Source organism: Diadema antillarum, unplaced genomic scaffold, assembly GCF_040938485.1.
Source record: "Diadema antillarum isolate AM-2024a unplaced genomic scaffold, OU_Dant_1.0 seq00000316_RagTag, whole genome shotgun sequence".
Taxonomy (NCBI): domain Eukaryota; kingdom Metazoa; phylum Echinodermata; class Echinoidea; order Diadematoida; family Diadematidae; genus Diadema; species Diadema antillarum.
This window is the reverse complement of record NW_027271336.1, coordinates 494,219-514,269: the sequence shown is the minus strand read 5'-3', so window position 1 is coordinate 514,269 and position 20,051 is coordinate 494,219. Positions and strand designations below refer to the sequence as shown.

Genomic DNA, 20,051 nt, shown 5'->3' with positions numbered 1-20,051 from the left:
TTGTGAGGCTCGCATACTAAGAGCATGAGCCAAGTATAACTTAGAAGTGTGGTCAAGGCATTTGCTGTTCTGTTCCTGACGTGCACGTTGTCCGTTGTCTCTGTCTGTTTGTCCACATTCCACCTTTATTGTCTCTTCTCTCCCACATTTGACTGTACACAGATAATCTCAAAGAACATCTAGTCATGATGTTAAAGTTAAAAAAAGAAAAAAAAATATTGACAAATTCTACATTTTTAACAATACTTTTCAAGAATCATAGGATTGAACTTTCTCGCATATGGTTTACGTGCTGTAGTGAAGAGATACATATGTCAGTGACTTAACCCACTCAAACATTAGTAAAGGGTGAAGTCATATTTTGAAATATTCACATATTGCAATGTTCACCACAGGGTCAAGAATTAACTAAATAAATGTTAGGAACATTAATGACTTTGCTATACACAGAGCTATTCAATAGTATGATTATGACATTGATCTTGCTGGTTATTAGTATTTGGTATCAAACTCTAAATTTAGCTATTTGTGATGACATGCCCAATATTGACATTTGGTACAAGCATAAGTGAAGTCAGAGCTATAATTTGATAATATACTGTACAAGCATTGATGCAGCTGAGGTAATGGTGAAAGTGTCAAGGTTGAATGCAAAAGTAATGTATTCGTGGGACATTTATAACTCAGGGGGCAATTAGGAAAATATGTTCAGACTCCCAGACACATATGATGAAGTGCAAACAGAATAATTCACCCTTTCCATGCCAATTGATCAAATGTGCACAAATTTTACAAACAAATGTATGGACAGGTAATTAGTGTGACATACAGAGGATTAACCAGATATACATTGTACATGTCCATGAGGCTGGGTTGTCCAAATGTAGTATCAGAGGTCAGGGGTTACGCATGGACAGAACATGGCTTGCCACGAGGAGACGTCTGAGTCAGGCAGATCAGAGAAGGTCAAAGGTTGTAGGATGTAAATGGTCTGAATTTTAACACTCCAGTGTGTCAGGGTGCAGCCACACCTGATGTTATGTGTATAAACTAGTTGCATGTCATTCTTCTGCGTATTTGTGGCTTGCATTTTTTTTCTGTCGATAACTTGTGTCCCCAAAATGTCTGCCAAGAACATTTTTCACAGCACCGTGTTTGCAAACAGGGCCACAGATTTTCAGACAGCAGTTGGCAGGTGAACAACAGATGTATTGTTTTGTACATTCTATGATGAAATCCTTGCTGTCGGAGAGAATCGATACAGTGTACCCTCATCGTACATTGCGTAATGTGTTCTTTGGTGTCATATGTGTCGTGTTAGTATTCTCAGTGTCAGAATGACACATTTTAAGAATCAATTATGCCTTCTTCTTTTTTAGTTCTTGTATTTGCATGTTTTAGTTATAATTGTACTGCAGGTATTTCTGTTTAAACACATAGCAAATGCATTGAAGACATGAGTTAGATATTTACATTATATGTTCATTTCTGATGTCACATGTCACCAAGTTTGATTAGCGTAGCTGCCAGAGTGTATATTCAACACATTATCGTGTCATAATTTTGTTGTGTGATACCGGGTATGATTGCCTTGCCACAGTATTTAGAGACCAAAATGCGAATGTAAATGAAAGGGAAAAAAAAGATTTATAAATGTGTAATTCTTACTTGATTGTGAACAACTCTCGGCAATATGTGTACATGTATATTGATCAGTAGTCTCATGTGTAATGCATCAGTTTAGAGTTCTACTATGTGTGCATGAAATCCATAGAATTCTTCCAGATTTGTGGCTTGAATGAGGTAGCTTTTACAAACAGTCAAGTCAGTAGGTCTGCGTTTAGTCCTTTTTCTCTTTCTTTTTTTTAAAGAAGAAATATGTCTTTGTATTGTTATCTTTATTTATCTGTTTTTTCTTAATTGTTGATTTTCTTCTTCTTGCTATAGATGTGTTTCATTTTATGCAGCCCCTTCCTGAAGTCTATCCTCTTAGAATGTAAGAAGTGAAAATGGACGTAAGATACTGAAGGGGGGAGGGTTGAGCTGGGAACCCTTGATTTCTTTAGGGTTTAGCAAATCACTCTCTGCTTTGAAGTTTTTGTACCTTTTATCCTAACTTTATTCTTCATATCAAATCTGTTCTGCTTGTACTGGTCTCTGTCTACTTATTCAATCTCAACTGTGATTGTGTGACATTGACCGGCAGTTATTGATTGATTTATTTTTTGTTTCAGTTTTAGTGGTCTGCCTCACAGTGGTATCATAATTGGTTGTGTTTGACATAGAGGGACACACCAGAATAAATGTGCATGCATTTAATTGTTATCATTATTATCGCAATAGCTCTTTATTGTTATTAAGTTTTGATATTACTATTTATGTTACCATTGTCATGTTATCATTACATTATTCCTTTATCATCAACATCGTTAGTTTACGGTTCAGCGCCACTAGACGTAAAAGGTGTATTACCAATTCAGCAACTGGTATGTAAGGCTTCTTTCTGGTAATGAATCTCATTTCTGCCAAGAATGACACACTAAAAGATCATCATTTCCCAGTGTGAAATCTTCAACCGCTTTTCAACTTACTCTGTATGAAAACCATAGATGTAATGTTTTTCGTGTTGTTCCACTGTCGAAGGTTGTGTGCTCAATGTAACGAGTGCTTTACTATCGTGATATCATTTTTTTCTTATCTTCTTTTGAACTTCTCTCCTGTAACTTGTGCGTTGTATTTCAACCATGCCATGTTCTACATTATCTGTGATATGTCACACGCCCTCAGCCGAAATTTGTGGCTGATATTTATTCATTTTCGATTTATGTATCATAGTAGTGGACAAATAGTGTTTTATTTATTGTGAAATTTCTGAATCGAATGGATTGTTTTTTTTAATGGTGCTGGATGTTTTGAATGTACTGAAAGAGTTTATATTGGAAATTACACTATGTAAAAAAAAAAAATCCTAAATTAGAGTATAACATAAAGATATGTTTATGATCAAGGACATGATAATTTGAGAGAGAGTGAGAATGAGAGAAAATGAGAGAGAGAGGGCGCCATACCAAATAGTGTTAGTTATCTGAAAACAGTAAATTGTTGTTCATGTTAAACACAGCCAATCTGAAACTGAAAATGTATGTAATCTGTGTTTGAGTCTTGACAATAAACAGAAAAGAAAGAAAAAGAAGAAAAAAAGAACACAGATGTCAATGTCTTGCTTGGGACCTACAATTGCATTGAACCTGTATTTGTACGTGGATTAAAGTTTGTGGGTGTGTATGTGTGTGTGTGCTTGTTTGTTTGTGTGTTGATTATTAAGGGGATGGCTAGTAACTGATCAGTGGGAATGCTGGGGGATGATTGTTCCAAATCTAGTGGGATTCATTAAGAGTACATTATATATCTATTGTTGTGTGAAAATTATTTGATTCAGAATGGTCTCATATTCAAGTAATGTGCAGTTTAATGCCCCGTCACTGTAGAGGCATGCTAACCTGGAAACATTAAACTGCAAATTACTTGAATATGAGATCATTCTGAAACAAACAATTTTCACACAACAATAGATATATAATGTACTCCTAAATGAATCCCACAAGGATTGGAATAATCATCCCCCAGCATTCCCACTGATTCCCACTGATCAGTGACTAGCCATCCCCTTTAAGCAGCACTAATGAATGATTTGTTTTTCTTAAGATGATAGGAGTCTCATGATGGCTTCCATCATTGTTGAAAACAGCCCCATATGAAGAGAATAATTATATCTGTGAAAAGTAGGTAAATTTGTATGTGTGTGTGCCTTTAGATGTGATTGTGTGTGTGCGTGTGTGTGTGTGTGTGTGTGCAAGAGAGAGTAAGGGAGAGACATTCTGATTAAAATTACTATGTATGATACACCCGCAGGAAAAAACCATTGACATCATCTGTCAATCACCGCTGTAATTATGATTAACAAAAAAGGTAAGACTGCATCTACCCCACCTGAACCTGTGCTTCTCAACATTTTTCAACCCGAGGCTCACTCTAGGGCTTTTTACACTTGTGTCTCTTAACCCCGGACTTTCTCTGACCCAGGACTATCGTTAGTCCCGTACCAATTTTTTCAGCTTTTTACACTCGCCAATTAGTCCCGTACTATCTCTTGTCCGGGGCTAAGGAGAAAACTGACCTTTTTACACTCGTATTTCTTAGCCCCGGACTTTCCAAACCACATGAATATTCATATAGTATACGCTGTGTACTGTATACGTACACGCACGCACCGGCAGCACTTGATTACCTCGTTTCTGATTGGTCAGTGAGGGTCGGACTTCGTCTCCGTCGCTTAGCCCGGGATTATTTTTTCGTTCTGTTTACACTCACTTGCTTGGCACCGCAATTGCGGTGCTAACCCCTGCTATTTTGCAGGGCCAGATAGTACCGTACTATCGGTGGGGCTAGCCCACTTTGGCAAAAACGAGTGTAAACAGAAAGTGGGCTAAGGATAGTCCCGTACCAACGGTGGGGCTAAGGCCCCCCTTAGCCCCACCGTTGGTCCGGGACTAAGCAAAAATTTACAAGTGTAAAAAGCCCTTCTGGCTCCTACAAGTTTATTTGAGGTCCTGTTACAACAGATATTGTTTGATATATTTATCTTCCTTTATTTTATTTTTGGCCGACATCGCGACCAACCGGTTACGTAACGCGGCCCTAGGTAAGAGACTTAGCCCTGCATGTTTCCACGCAATGTCTTTTCTCTATCATAGTTAAAATGGAAACATCCAAATTAAGGTCACTCTTGGGGAAGGTACATTGCTATGTATCATTCATTTCAAGGAATGAGCACACACACACACACACACACACACACACACATGCACACACGCATACACACCAATGAATGATTGAATGAACAAATACGACAAGTACGCATTTGCGCTTATCCAGTGAATTCATCCATGCCTAAATTCTTGCATTTATGTACCTCCACCAAGGGGGTCATATGTTTTTGCTCGCGAATGATTGTGTGTTTGTTACACCGCCTGTTGGCAAAATAACTCAAAAAGTTATGAAAAGAGTTATTTGGACTGAATTTTCAGGGCAAGTGATTATGACATAAGGAAAAGATGATTGAATTTTGGTAGAGATCCCGATCGCCATCTAGGATTTTACATGTATTACCTTATCTTATTTATTCATCTTTTTCTTCTTCTTTTTTAAGAATAAAAAATTAATTCTTTAGTGTTGGTAGTGTCCATCATGAACGTTAGATGGCGCGCTTGCTTTTGCGACGTTCAGAGCCATTGTACAATATGACGGCGGAGGCAGTGACGGCTGGTCGGCAGACAAGAAATCCTACTGTGAGGGTATGTTTTGATGGTAAAGAATGATGCAGATGATAAAAATGAATGTAAGATTCTCATTGGTGGAAATGAGCCGCTGCGGCTTGGCGGGGGGTGTGCACTCTCCGAGTGCTTTTCTAGTTAATTTATACAATGGGCACCTACTTTAATGCACTTTTTATTCACTCATATAGATTCCTTTGGTATTCATTTTTTTAATCGTTTTGTATATCACATGCCCATTAACCGTAAGAGAAAGCGAGAAAAAAGAAGGAAAGAGAAAGTCTACATGCACACTAAATGATCTAACGTTAACCCTGATGTGAACTGAAGAAAAACAAAAAACAAAACAAAGCATAAGACACTAACATCACGAGATTATTTCGACTGGCGGTGCCCAATACGAGGACAGGCCCACCTGTCCTTTATATCAGTGTTTATAAACAGTCATTGACTCGAATCACTCCCCCCCCCCCCTTATTTGGGTGGTATTTCAAAGTCGTTGCCCTTTCCTACATCTTTTACAGCACTCATTTTTTTTTTTTTTACTTTACATATCACTTTGTGTTGGAATCTGGATCGCGGTTCAAGAGACGGAGTCACAACAGTCTTATTACCTTGTTAGAATGTACTAACCCAAATTTTGATGTCATATCACCACTCAATATTTTGAAGAGTGTGCCAAATTGGATTTGCGTCATAAAATAAATATGAAGACAAAGATTGATTCATATCTCATTGCATAATGCCCCATCCCTCCCCCCCCCCCTCACACACACTTGTTGTTTTTCCTTGATAATTATTTTTATCGATTTCATTCAAATCATTAATGTATTGATCCAATCTGGGAAATAAAATGAACAAAATAAAAATACTAATACAATTCAAAACAAAAACAATCCATCTTCAATTTATATACTGCAAATAATCTCTCGTCAACATGAATAACTCAATTATCAATCAATCCCACAATTTCTTCACGAGAAAAACATGCCAAACATAATCCCTTAAATACACAATTCAGGGGCGGATCCAGGGAGGACAGCAACCGGCGCACGCCCCCCTTTATTTTTTGTTGAAACAAAAGAAATAAAAAGAAAAAAATGGGGGGGAGGGGGGAAGGGTGCGTGCGCCTCCCCCCCCTTTATTTTTTGTAAACACGCCCCCTCTTTACGGAATTCCTGGATCCGCCCCTGCAATTGGGTCATAAGTTACTCACACTCCACTTAAGAGCTTGGCCTATACTAAACAAGAAGCAGGAATATTATATAATTCTAGAATGACATCATTTTATAATAAAATCCAACCACCAGCCCCCCCCCCCCCCAACCAAGATTGATCTTTATCTATCCTAAATAATTCATTAAACACAGACACAGACACACACACACACACACACACACACACACACACACACACAAACACACAAACAGACACAGACACAGACAGACACACACACACACACATACACACACATACACACACACACACACACACACACACACACACACACTTTCTCTCTCTTATAGGGAAGAAATTTCTTTATGATGGTAATTTCCTACTTGCGTCGCCATCACTAGTGGCAAGAGAAAGTGAACAGTTTTTAACACTTTCACCACATTCTTATACAGTACAGCTCTAATTTGCACATTTGCACGTAGTATTATTTCGGAACGTTATGACGGGACTGCCACTTTTGTTTTATCATCGTTGATCATTATTAATATATACCTGGTAGGTGAAATTTCCTTTGATCTGGTGAATTGTAAGCAAAATATTGCAAAACATTCTACAGATCTACGACGACTAACGAACCGTCGGAATGACGAACCTTATGTTTTCTGATTAACGAACCTTGCATATTAAAGTTGTAATTTGATCGGATGAACGAATTCCAACCAATAATGATAATAAAGCCAGTTGAAACTCATTAGACAGCTCTTGAACCCCCTGCTTGGAATGTAACTATATACCTTCTTCTGGTTTGTTATAAGTGATGCATAAGCCTCATAATTATATTTTTACTGCCATTTAATTTTCATTTTTGTTTGTTTTTCATTTTCTTTCGTTGTTTTTTTTTTTTGTGAGTGTTTGAGACGGGAACACCAAAATGGTTTTCTGAAGGTCATGATCAATATCGTAAAATCACATAGATTATATTTGACTGTGTCGGCCTGGGCATCACTTGTCTATGTAGGCTATACGGTTACTAAAAGTACATGAACAAGCGTTCCACAGGGATAATTAGTGTAATTTTAGGTTTAAAGCGTAACTCCGACCTAACTTCAAATTTACCATTCTGCAAGAAGAGTTTGTTTGTCCGTATCAAAGTACGCATTTCGTAACGACGACAAATTATACATTTGCAAACAACGTCTGCCAATCGCTGTTCTTATGTGGAAATTGTAAACGTAGGCCTCACCTGTGTCAATGTGATGATTTTTTTTTTTTTCGAGGGAATAATAACCACATTGTGGTTTTCGCTAATCTGCAGCAGCAGCTTCAGGGCCTACCATTCTGTGACAAATCCCGGCAGCAAAGCTTGCCGATCACCGTCTTAACAAGTTAACAGGCACACATCCCCTTGTCTCAAGAAATCTTTTGGCATATATTCAGTGTAAATCATAAAGGACTCTCAATAATTTTGCGAATTAGAGATCATAGATAATAACCTATGCTTGAAATCAAGACTAATCGCAAGACATCATGACGTCATAATACCGAGGTGAAAATGGCTGCTACCGGAGAGCTTACGCTGGAACGGGGTAAGATAAATTCTTTATTTCTATTGCGTGTGATCAGAATTTGACCGGAATTTCATCACTGTTGTATTTTGCATCTGGTAGAATTGTATGATATGTTTTCTATCGTCATTCCAGGCGAACTATGGTCGATTTTTTGGCATGTTTACTTAATACTGCCTTAGTCTGAGATTCCACTGTCACTGTGACTCATTGACAAACTGTGTGTTGTCTGTAAATTTAGAGGCTAGATGCTGCAGCCCATATATCAGTGCAGTGTAGATCTCGTGCGTATGGATTGATACTCTAGTGGGCGGGCCGCGGCCGCGTACAGCTGCAGGTACAGGTGGTAGCTGGCTATGCCATTTGGCCTATGTCCTATCTAATACTAGTAATAAGCCATGATCGCCGCCCAAACTCTGAGCAGGTTAATGTGGTAGGCTCTAACATTTGTTAGGCTCTGAATTCCACAGATTCAGCCTTTAGATCAGAATCGGGAGATGGTGTATAGACTCAAGAGTTGCTCTTGTTCTGCACTCCACTGCAGTCCTTCTGTGAGCACTTTCATTCATCGCAAAGAGCAGGGTGCAATTGTGCACTTTACGACCCTATATTATCGGTACCTTATTCGCCGTATGCCAAGGTGATATCCCGTGAACCACCACGCACTGAGCAGCTGGCGAGCTTTTCTTGCTGTATGGAACGCCGTTTGACAAGTGATAAGGTCACTAAAAGCCCGTCTCACTCACTGCGCTTCTGGCGCTTCTGCGAACCAACCACGCTGGCGAGGCTTGCGTGTGTGTGAGTGTGTGTGTGTGTGTGTCCATGTAATGGCTGCCCGTAAATCGGTAGCTATACACACTTCGCACGGCGTCTGGTTGGGCTCGGGGAACGGTATTGGAGGCTTGGACGAAATAAACACTAACAGACTGACAAATCGGGATAAGATTTTGGGTTTTTTCATTGTAATTTCACAGAATAATTTCGCCAAGGCCGCGAGTGGACATATGTCCTCTGAAATAGGTTAATTAGTGATCTCCTGTTTAAGATATTTAAACGCAGAATTCATTTATATAAAATAATGATTGTAGCACAGAAGTTTACTGTTGCGTTCCGTTGTGTGCCAATGCACAGCACCTTCTGTTTGTCTGCGGGGTCTCTGCTCGCGCTCGATCACGCCGTGCCTCGCAGTGAAAGGCGTTTATAGAGCAACCATGTGGCGTACCGTAAGTGCTTTCATCACACACACACCACAGTTCGGTGGTACACACACACACAGGTACACACACGTTGACACATTCACACACAAACTGTGTCCCATCGAGAAATCTCATACATAATATGTACACATGCATACACAGTACTAGTACAGTGCTAGTGCCGCCGGAAGACTCGCTGTCGAACATGCGGTGCCTGATAGGTACAGTACTCGAATTCGCATGCACTGCTCGATTAGGGTAAAATCTCGCACCGATAATATAGGGCCGTAAAGTGCACAATTGCCGAATATGGGCTATAGCTATCCAGCCATCTTCTCATATGGAAAATGAATAAACAAACAAATTTGTTCACACAGTTCATCATCAGTTTCATATCGTATCCAACTGGACCTCATGGAAGACCAGCTTTAATTACTATAGTGTAGCTGAATATGGGCTATCCAGCCATCTTCTCAGTTGGAAAATGAACAAACAAACAAACAAACCTGTTATATTATACAGTTCATCATCATTTTCATATCATTTTGTTCACCGGTTTCACCTATTGGTAGATGTACTCTAATTACCACAACCGCCCGCCTAGAGCAAAACAGCAGCCGCCATTGTCCTGTATTGGCTGTTAAATGCCAACATGCCCTGGCAATGCTGCGGCAGTGGCTCGCTAACTTCATCTTCAGTCTGTTCAGAGAGTGCACATGTATTAAGATGATGTATACCAGGCAAATGCTTGCATGCCGATGATGCTAAGTGTGAGCAATCGACAAGCAAGTCTTGGTAATAGTCAAATGTGAAATGGTATTTTTGAGTGCATCCAGCAATATTTATGGCAGTAAATTCATTTTTGACTGCTCAAATTGAAGTGTAATGACGGCACTTACAAGCTGAAACATGTAAGAATATTGTTAGACTCTATGTCATTTGAATGATCATGTTTGAGTATCGCTTGGCGTCATAACTTCCCTCTGCCTTTAAACGCTTTTGCGCTAGTTGAATTTTGGTGCAGGAAGTTGAACCTTGGTGCAGATTTTAAAAGCTATTAACAGTTCCATATTCATATCTGACTTTCATAATTTTGTTAATTTTGTTTCAGATGTTAACCGTGCCATCCAACTTCTACAGAATCTTCAGCAACGTAAGTATGAAGATTAAGAAAGTTACAGTAGCCATCCTAGATTACATTGTGTGTTCTTGGCTATTAAACAGTGGCTGGACAAATTAAAACCGACTTGGCCTTTGACTATTGAGTGACAAATCGAGAAGAACAATATCAGCATCTCATTCCTTGTCTGTCCTGCTAGACCTCTGTCATCAATCTTGATATTGCCAGTGCACAAACACTGGCATCGCAGAGCCCTGTCATGCCCCGAAGTACCGGTAGTAAATATTGAAAGAGTCGATGCGGCAAATCAAAAAAGATGAGAACCAGGACGAGGATCACAATTATTTAAATCTACTACTTTCTTTTTTCACTTGACCTTCTTCTTTTGTTCTCTCTTACACACTGGTGGGATTTGCATCAAGGACGTAAAAAGTGATGCGTATGTGAAACAGAGAACTGCCAATACTTATCAGTACAACTACACATGCAAACATCCAACTATGATGCATACACGAGTGAGTCGCATTGGTAGTATTGCATCGTGAAGAAGGAAGTTCACATCCATATATGATGTTTCATTCGTGAATGTTTTGCCCTCCTGTAGAGCCTGGGCTCCCGACCCAGAAGCTGATTGCACTGCAGGCCATCCTCGAGAGCGATTTCTTCAACGCGGTCCGAGAAGTCTACGAGCATGTGCACGAGACGGTAGACATTCAGGGTGACCCAGAAGTCAGAGCCAATGCAACAGCCAAAGTGAGTTGTTTTGTTTACTTTTTGCTAATTTTGTTGCTTTTATGTTTGCTTGTATGTTCATATTTACCTCCATCAAGGGAGGAGGTCATGTTTTCTTTTACCATTTGTTTGTTTGTCCGTGTGTAAAGTAACTCAAAAAGTTGTGAATGGATTTAGATGAAACTTGCAGGAAAGGTTGAGAATGACGCAAGGAACAGATGATTAAAGTTTGGTAGTGATCCAGACATTTTTATGGATTTTATGGAGGATTTGCGATATTTTGGCAGGTAGGGTCAATAAACTTGGGAGTTCAAGCTGCGCATAGTTGAGGTTTTCATACGTGCACTAAAGTGTGTGCTCTACTGTGAGGCGCGCCATGCAGCTGAGGGTTTATGACGTAACAAAAGGCTTCTATATTGGGAATTCGAGTGATTTTTAGCATGCTTACGTAAGGGTGGAAATCACTGGTCTCGATGGAAGAACAAGATCATTGGTGGAAATTAGCTGCTTGGCGGAGGTCTGCGCGCTCAGAGTGCTTCTCAAACTTTTTTGGTTTGTTTTTATTGTGGGAGGGAGACAGCGTCAGTAACTGCATACCACAATGTATAAGGAACTTTGGAAGTTGTATTACAAACAATGTACATCTACATGTGTAATTTGCATTGTTATCAACACCTCTTAGAGTTATGGGCAGGTGGGGATAGATATACTTAAAATTGCCTCTATTATGACTGGTTACATGCAAATAATGTCATCAGTATTGTAATAGTATGCTGCAATTTACATGTATTACATGGCTTCGAATTGTATGTTGGCATTTTACCTGAGGATATGGGTTTATTACACATATGTCTTCTCTTTGAATACTGTTTGGAGTCATTTTGTTCGAATTGTGGACCTACCAGAACATACATTGTAAACGGGAAGATTTACACAATACTCCCATCCTACACAAATTTTTTGGACCACCAGACTGTAATGAAGTGTGCCATGTGATCATAATCAGTTACAGACATGGAGGGTTTACTTTCCTCCGTCAAGTTGAGTGGTCACGCAAATAATGTAGTTACAGTTGTACTAAACCTTTTGAAGATTCAGTACTCAGTACATTGTATTGATATACATTAGGATTGTCAAATCATGGTTAGAAGTATGTACAGTAAAACATATTCATTTCATACTTTGACATACAGTGTACTTCACAACATCCAGTTGTGCGTTATCTTAGGGCAGCTCCAGATTCAGGTGTGTTTACAATTTATGAAATTTGAAACAAAGAAAGAAGTTAAAAGCATGTGTTCAAAACATTCAGCAAAGTAACAGTGTAGATCGATCCTGCCTGACAGCAGCAAAACAAGAGCTTCTTGCTCAATAATTGCAGAGGGATAAGTTACAAAACACTTGTACGCCTACATTGCAAGCATGTTCTACAGATACACATTGTAGTCCCCACCCACATGAGAATCCTCTTTGTGCACATTGCTTTGAGCTAAATGACTAAATGGGGGTGGGGCATCATGCCAACAATAAATTCTGCACTGTGTCATTCACTGATCAAGCATGGAAACCCTCGTGAAACCTCAAACTGTAATACCTCAAAGCCTTAAATTGTTACAGTCGTTCACCCTTTGTGGGAAATCACTATAATTACAATCATTTGTGTGTGTGTGTGTGTGTGTGTGTGTGTGTGTGTGGTTTGGTTTGCTGTGCCTGCATCTCTTATTTCTTCATCTTTTTAATCAGTCTCTTCTTCCTTTTCATCCTCGTTTTCATTTTCCTCGTTTCTGTTTTTAACTGTAATTGCCTTCTTCCCACAATGCACTGCGTAATTGAGGTTGTTGTAGGTTGCTTGTGGCATTGCAGTAAAATTGCAAATCCACCAAATTTCCTCTCTTTAATTGACTGTCTGCATAACAAAGGCATCCAGGGGCATGAAATAATATGTGTGATGCTCTCTATGCAACACAATGCAGTACTGATGGCTGTGTGATTGTGAGCAGAACAAGGACTGTACAAAACCTGCATCTGAATTGCAACGCTTGCAAGTGAATAAATACACCCGTCTATTACCAGTCTTGGGTGTGTTTGAGGGGGCTTAATGGTATGGTTGTGAAAGGAATCATATTCTTTAAAAAAATAATAATAAAAAACAAAACATTTCTTATCAATAAAGCTGGCTCTCTACATAGAAAATAATATTCAAAATCTTTACTGTCTTATGCTGATATTAATTTGTGCAAGAACAGCTTTCTCTTGTGCCTTAAAAGTTTTTTGCTGTAATAGATACTGAATGATACCAGTAGAATACAGTGATGCTCAATGACATACAAGTACTATATACTTCTACACTGTATAGAACCCTGTTTCCGATTCAAAAGTTTGAGAGCATTACTTGTGCAACTTTTATGCACATTTTTTCCCAGGTGGTAATTTGTGGCTTTTTCAGTCAATTCCTTTCCACTTTTAGCATTGAAGATAATATTGATAGCAAATTTACGTATCACAATCCAATGGTATCACCGTCTCTTGAAGATAGCATTTTAGAAAATCCAGGAGAGATGGCTTGATCGACCTGTATTTGGATGTGTTTCATTTTTATGTTTTTACTACCCGGTACTTCATGGGTAATTAAAATGAAACTGTTACTACAGCACTTTAAAATACAAATCAGACATAGTATGTAACTAAACAGTGTTTTTTTTTTTTTTTTGTAATGTAGTACAGTGCTTCATGAAACTGTTTTGCCATGAGGTGTTTGCTACTAGTGTACAGTAGACAGCCATAAGAATTGAGTGAGCAGTCATATTAACATAAAACTTTAAACTGAGAGAGTGAACATTACAGCTGTTACAAGTGACAAGGACACCTTGTTAATATGATTATGTACATTATACATGTGTGTCAGGCAATTTGTACAAGCACTTTCTTATCTGGTGTCAGAAAGAGAGAATGCAAGTTGTTGTTGTTTGTTGTTTTTAAATCATTAGAAACCAGAATGGTTTATGAATATATTGTATTGAGCTGTGCTATAAATGTGTTACAGCATGTATGAGCAAAAACTATATTGTGAAAATGAGGGAACCTTTTTTTTTGTCTTTGTTTTGTTTTGTTTTGTTGTCTTTGCTTTGTTTTTGTTCTCTATTATTGATATCCCTCTCTCTATTTCTCGATATGTTTCTCCAAACCAATATCCAGGTTTTCAGCTTCGGAACAATAATGTGTTTATTTTAAAGTCTTTCATTACAATCAGCCCTGTTTAGAGTCAACAAAATAGCAAACTTGAACAAATAGTACCATAAGTATGCTATGCGTCATTCCTTCTCTTTTTTTGTGTGTGTTTTTTTTGTGAGTTTTTTTTTTTTTCCAGTTGAATAAGAAATGTACAAAAATCTGTTGATCCTTTGCAGGCCACAGTAGCTGCCTTTGCTGCCAGTGAGGGCCACGCCCACCCCAGGGTAGTGGAGCTGCCAAAGACAGACGAGGGTCTGGGCTTCAACGTGATGGGGGGCAGGGAGCAGAACTCGCCCATCTACATCTCGCGAATCATTCCCGGCGGCGTGGCCCACAGACACGGGGGACTGAAGCGGGGAGATCAGCTGCTGTCTGTGAACGGAGTGGTGAGAATGAATGATGTACCATCACACCCCCTCATCCTCTGTGCGTTATTCCCCTTCCCTCCCCCCCCCCTTTCCTGATTTGTCATGTATCCAAAAGAAAAAGATCAGAAAAAAAGGAAAATGGTTGATTTCTCAGTGCCTTCCTTGTTCAGTAGTGGGTAGGTAGAATTTAATGTAATGATCAATCTTGCTCTAGCAGTATTTCCCGACAACTGCATGCTATCTACTTATGCATGTATACACTGTAGAAGAGTAATGGATATGGCTATGGCCTAATTTGCAATTGATTCTAAAAGATGACATACATGTAGTGATACTGCGATTGGATATATGTTCTGACATTACAGTACTATTGGCAAACCTTTTTGGCTAATGTTTCAATTTTTTTTTTATTTATACCCAACTGAAATTTTGTTATCAGTGCATATTTTTACACATTTTTTATTCGTATGTCTCCATTTTAGAGCCAAAAAATTCCCCATTTTCTGTAGGCGTATAGAAATTAATGTTTTACCTTTTGTTGTTGTAATTTCCTCACACCCTTCCCCCTCCCCACGACAGTCAGTGGAGGGTGAGCAGCACGAGAAAGCCGTGGAGCTCCTCAAGTCGGCGCTGGACCGCGTCAAGCTCGTCGTCCGCTACACCCCGAAAGTGCTGGAGGAGATGGAGACGCGGTTCGACCGGCAGCGGGCCGCCCGCCGGCGTCAGATGTCACCGGAATGAGCCGATGGAGCCATTGTTCACTACAAGACTTTCATCTCGTAAGTGACAAGGAGTGGTTACATTTTGTACCTTTACTACTGCAAAGTGCGATTGCCTTCCAAACCTGTATACAGTCAACCTTGCTTAAGTTGAATAATCACCAAAGTCAAAGGTCTTCTCAAGTCCTCTTCTCTTCACATTCTTTTGATTTTAATTCCTCATAAGCCGAATTTTCTTTAAGTTGAAGCTATTTCTTCAGTCCAAATAGATTCAACTTAGGCAAGGTTGGCTGTAATTGCACTTCTTCACTCTTTATGTGTTCAGACACTAATAGCTTAACCCATTGAGGATGAGTCCCTAGTATACTCGGGCAAGTGTCTATGGGAAATGCATCTTGTAGCAAAATCAGCGGGTTAACCTAGCCAAGCTTTTTCATCGGCATTTCGTCCAAACTCGACATGGGCGCGGTTGCACAAAAGGAGGCAATCGAACCTTTATAAGTTAGTGAATCAAATGTAAGTCAGGCATAAACCAATCAGAATTGAGTATTCAGAGACTAGTGTTTGATTTTCTGATGTAGGTTTGATCCCAACTTTCATGCAACTGGTCCCTGGTTGTAAAGTTAAAGCAAGCCCACTTGGGCCCAGCAGTGTGCCTCAGTGCGACGGAACGGCTTTGGTGACAAGATAGAGTTTAGGGCGATTATGTAATTTTTGTTCATTGACAAATTGCTTTCCATACATCAGAACCAAACGGCTATTAAGGAAGCATTCCAACATAGGGCGATTATGTAATTTCTATTCATTGACAAATTGCTTTCCATACATCAGAACCAAACGGCTATTAAGGAAGCATTCCAACATGCATACCAATTGATGGACAAGCACAGTAAGAGTTACCAACGTTCCTAGTTTGAGAAATCTAGGCTCCATGATCCTGCCTTCTCACACTGTATGCGTCTGATATTACGTGGAATTTGAGCCATGTAGAGCTTTGGGTTGGAAAAGATCTTCAAAGGTTGTTCCAAAAAAAAGAGAGAAAAAATTAAAAATCTAGGAGTGTCAACATCTGCCATTTGTTGTTTATTTTCCCCATTGTTAGTGTCTGAACAAACAGTTCTGGAACAGTTTATGAGCATTATTGTTAGAATTATGCATAGATGTCTTTATAGTCACAGCATAATTTTCAAGCCATTGTGTTTTGCTAAATATCTTTTTTTTATTTCATTGTAGCAATATTTTTCTTGCAGAAGGTAATGTTTGAATTCAATGTTCTGGAAAAGTCTGTTAATTCTCTAATTGTAGGGCTTTTTGTCGAAATCTAATGTATTCCTGACATTACAGTTTGCAAGTGTGTTTTTATTTCCTCCTTTTCATGCTTTGTTTTTTGTTTTATTTTGTTTTTTCTTGTCTCACAGGTATATTCAACTGCCACGTGATTAACTGCAGTTCAAAACTTGCCCCACGTGTAAACTCCACCCCCCTCCCTCGCCCGCAACGAATCCCAATGCCGATCACTTTCTGTACAGCGATAGATGCCAACAGATAGACCCTCTGAGATTGTGGGCACAACATGGGGGGAAACGGAGCTCGAGTGATAAAATCAAACATCAGCGTATCATCACAAGTAGTGTTCTACTTACGTTGAAAGAAATATTATTAATGTATTTGTGTGCTCTGTATTCTTACATGCCCTTTTAACATCACTCTAGTATTAACAAAGATCCCCAGTCCCACAAAACGTTTTGCACTGCCAGGAGATTTGACATCTTTTGTGTGGGAAACCAGCCGAAAACAAAGCATTGCGGATAGGGCATTTGCTTTTCTTCTTCTTTTGCTTCTCCCTCATTCTTTTGTTTTGCCATTTACATGTAATATACTCATGAATCTTCACATCGAAATGACGTACATCATACGTCATTGAGTTATTTATGACAGTGCACACTTTAATAGGGTTGTGTAAGATGACTCTGGAGTAGCCATTATGGTATTATAGCTTTTGTAGGTAATAGATATATCGTATGAGTATTTGTGTAGTTGATGTAGATGATGTAAAGGGGGCATTTCAGCATTGACTGCACCACATTGCCCCAAAGCCCTGCTTATGTAGAAGTAGTGCAAGGCAGTTGGCATTTGACATGTTGCTCTGAACTGAGCTGAATCTCTCTCGCTTTATTTCTTTCTCTCTCGCGCAAGCAACAGTATGCACAACAGACCATTTCTGTAAGGTATTGCAATTTGTGGATATATCTTTTCCTGCAGTTGAGTAACAAAGCATTTCATTCACCTGCTCCCTCCTATCAAGTTCAATTCACTGAGTCATTGCTAGGTAGGACAAGCCTCTGGCAAGCTTTGTGGTTGTTAAGGATAGTTTCTGCAAATAAAGCATGCGTGGACTTTGAATAAATTACCCAACCGGACTATTATGAGCGCTATATGACAAGTTTTCTGTAATGAAGACTTTCTCATTTTTTGATTCTGGGAGATGCAGATTAACTGGCCAATAGTACCTGTAACTGTCAAATTTCAAGGTGTTTCATGCCATCTTTCTAAATGTTCTAGCCTTTACCAAATCAGTCACCATTCCATATAAGAACTATTGTGTCATATTTTTCCGAGGGGGCATGCGGCCTCCCCCAACCAGTTTTCATGAGTTGCTTATCCTTTCTCTAGATTCATCTGTGAATGATCATCGGCAGACCAGAAAGTTGTATTGTGTCCCATTGTCAAGGTTTGATTGCGCAGGTTCCTGTTCATTTTGGGACTGCATAAACCATCAAGATTTGATCTGTCAACCACAAAAGTAGAAATGCTGATGCCAGCGTAGGTGTGAAAACTTTGAGTCATGTTTTAGAGTAATATGGTAATTAAGTAAGTGTGGATGAAAACTTTGCCCCAAGGTTTCTATCTCTTCTAATCCCTCTAATGACGCAACATTCAGCTGTTTTGTCTCAAATTTCATAGGCAGTGGAGGAGACACTTCAAATACTGAAAGATAACGACTGGAACCTGAAATGAATACTACCATACATCTCCAATGATCCCACAACCAGTTATATCTACAATTTGACCCAAGTCTTTTTTTTTTCTTTTTCTTTATTCTGATTCTGATTATTCTCCTCAGACTTGTATATGCAAACATTGCAGAGATTATTTGGAGAAGGAGGACTTTTTCTTGTTCAAGACAATCTTAATAATGTCTGAGAAAGTGTCCTTAATTTGATTTTGTACCTAGCCTGCTTACAAGTTTAAACAGCAGATTGTAGTTTAAAAGAAACAGAAATATGATAAATATGGTAATGCTTATTTGTGTACTTAAAGTAGTTCATCACGTTTGTACTAGACTAGATATTCACACAAAATCAGGCTCTTTTTTCCTCAAAACTGCCAAAACCAACATGCAGGAATTCTGCTGAATATGATACACAGCATACTATACAATAGTCAGATATTATATGATACTCTGTATTTGAAATGTATAGACATGATGATAGCTTGTAATTACATACAATTCGTCTTGTAGAAATATGTGCTTTTCTCCCATTTTTATTTTTTCTTTCTTTCAAGGTCTCAGTTTTCTCGGCAGTTGAGGAAAGTGTCACATGTAAGAAAGAAAAGAATGTGTATGAAGTCTCTCTAATTGTTGCTGTAGAATTGTATGCCCCCAAATAAAGTCCTCCTGACTGCAATAATGTACTTAATATTCTTTTAGGCTTGGACCATGTGTTCTGTAGAAATGCAAATCATGGTGTACTGTGAAACATGATATTTTCGCAAATTGGAGCCGACGGCCTTTTTGCGGCATGAAACTTTTTTTGCGAGTTGCCTCTAACATTCAATGCATAGAGTGCAGACATGAACGTTTGCATGCATTTTAATTTTGCGAATCTTGGCTCTCGCGAAATTCGCGAAATTAAAATGCACGCGAACATCCCTTGTTTTACAGTATGTAATCCTTATGAGCTCATAAACTTCAGAGCCACCGGATGTGTAACACATGTAGTGGAAGGGGCAAAAGAAAACAGGGGTCAATGAAGTTATTATCTGTAGTTTGCAGGCCGTTAGATTACTGTCAAAATTAGAAGTGCAGTCATCTCTGCATTATAGAGTGGAAACCTGTGGGATTGGAAATGTGAGTGTTTTGTTTTGGTTTTTAGCATATTTTTTTAGAAATGCATGATGTAATGATGAATTTTTGCATTTTTAGGTACGAGAATTTGCCATGACTTGGGGAAAGAAAAAAAAAAGTGATTTGTGTGTCCTCAACTTAGGCAGAGATGATGGTATCATACAAAACTAACCATGGACCGTGAAATGCATTGAAACATTTTTGACACCATCTAAGTAATGACCAACTTTCTGTTACATTGTATATCAAGGTCTTAAAGAACATAAAAGTCTACAAAGTATATCATACACTGTATATGCTTAGAAATTATTAACTTGTTCATGTGTATAATATGTATGTATTAAAAGAGATGTGATATGAATTGTTACAAAGGGTAAGGTTATACAGAGTAGTTTGTCTTTCCACATCAGGTAGAACAAATCCTCGTGATGTTTTATGGGAAATTTAAAAATTGATTTTAGTTTGCTGATAATGTCTCAACA

At 38.8% G+C, this 20,051-nt stretch overlaps 1 protein-coding gene across 1 annotated transcript; it reads left to right on the top strand.

Annotated features, from left to right (window-relative positions):
* Positions 1-8,053: 8,053 nt before the first annotated feature.
* LOC139730486 (protein lin-7 homolog C-like) lies at positions 8,054-18,425 on the top strand. Its single transcript, XM_071641327.1, has 6 exons — positions 8,054-8,095; positions 10,382-10,423; positions 10,995-11,143; positions 14,530-14,739; positions 15,301-15,500; positions 16,859-18,425. The coding sequence occupies exons 1-5, from the start codon at positions 8,062-8,064 to the stop codon at positions 15,460-15,462; spliced, it is 597 nt and encodes a 198-aa protein (XP_071497428.1). The 5' UTR covers positions 8,054-8,061; the 3' UTR covers positions 15,463-15,500; positions 16,859-18,425.
* The last annotated feature ends 1,626 nt before the right edge of the window (positions 18,426-20,051 follow it).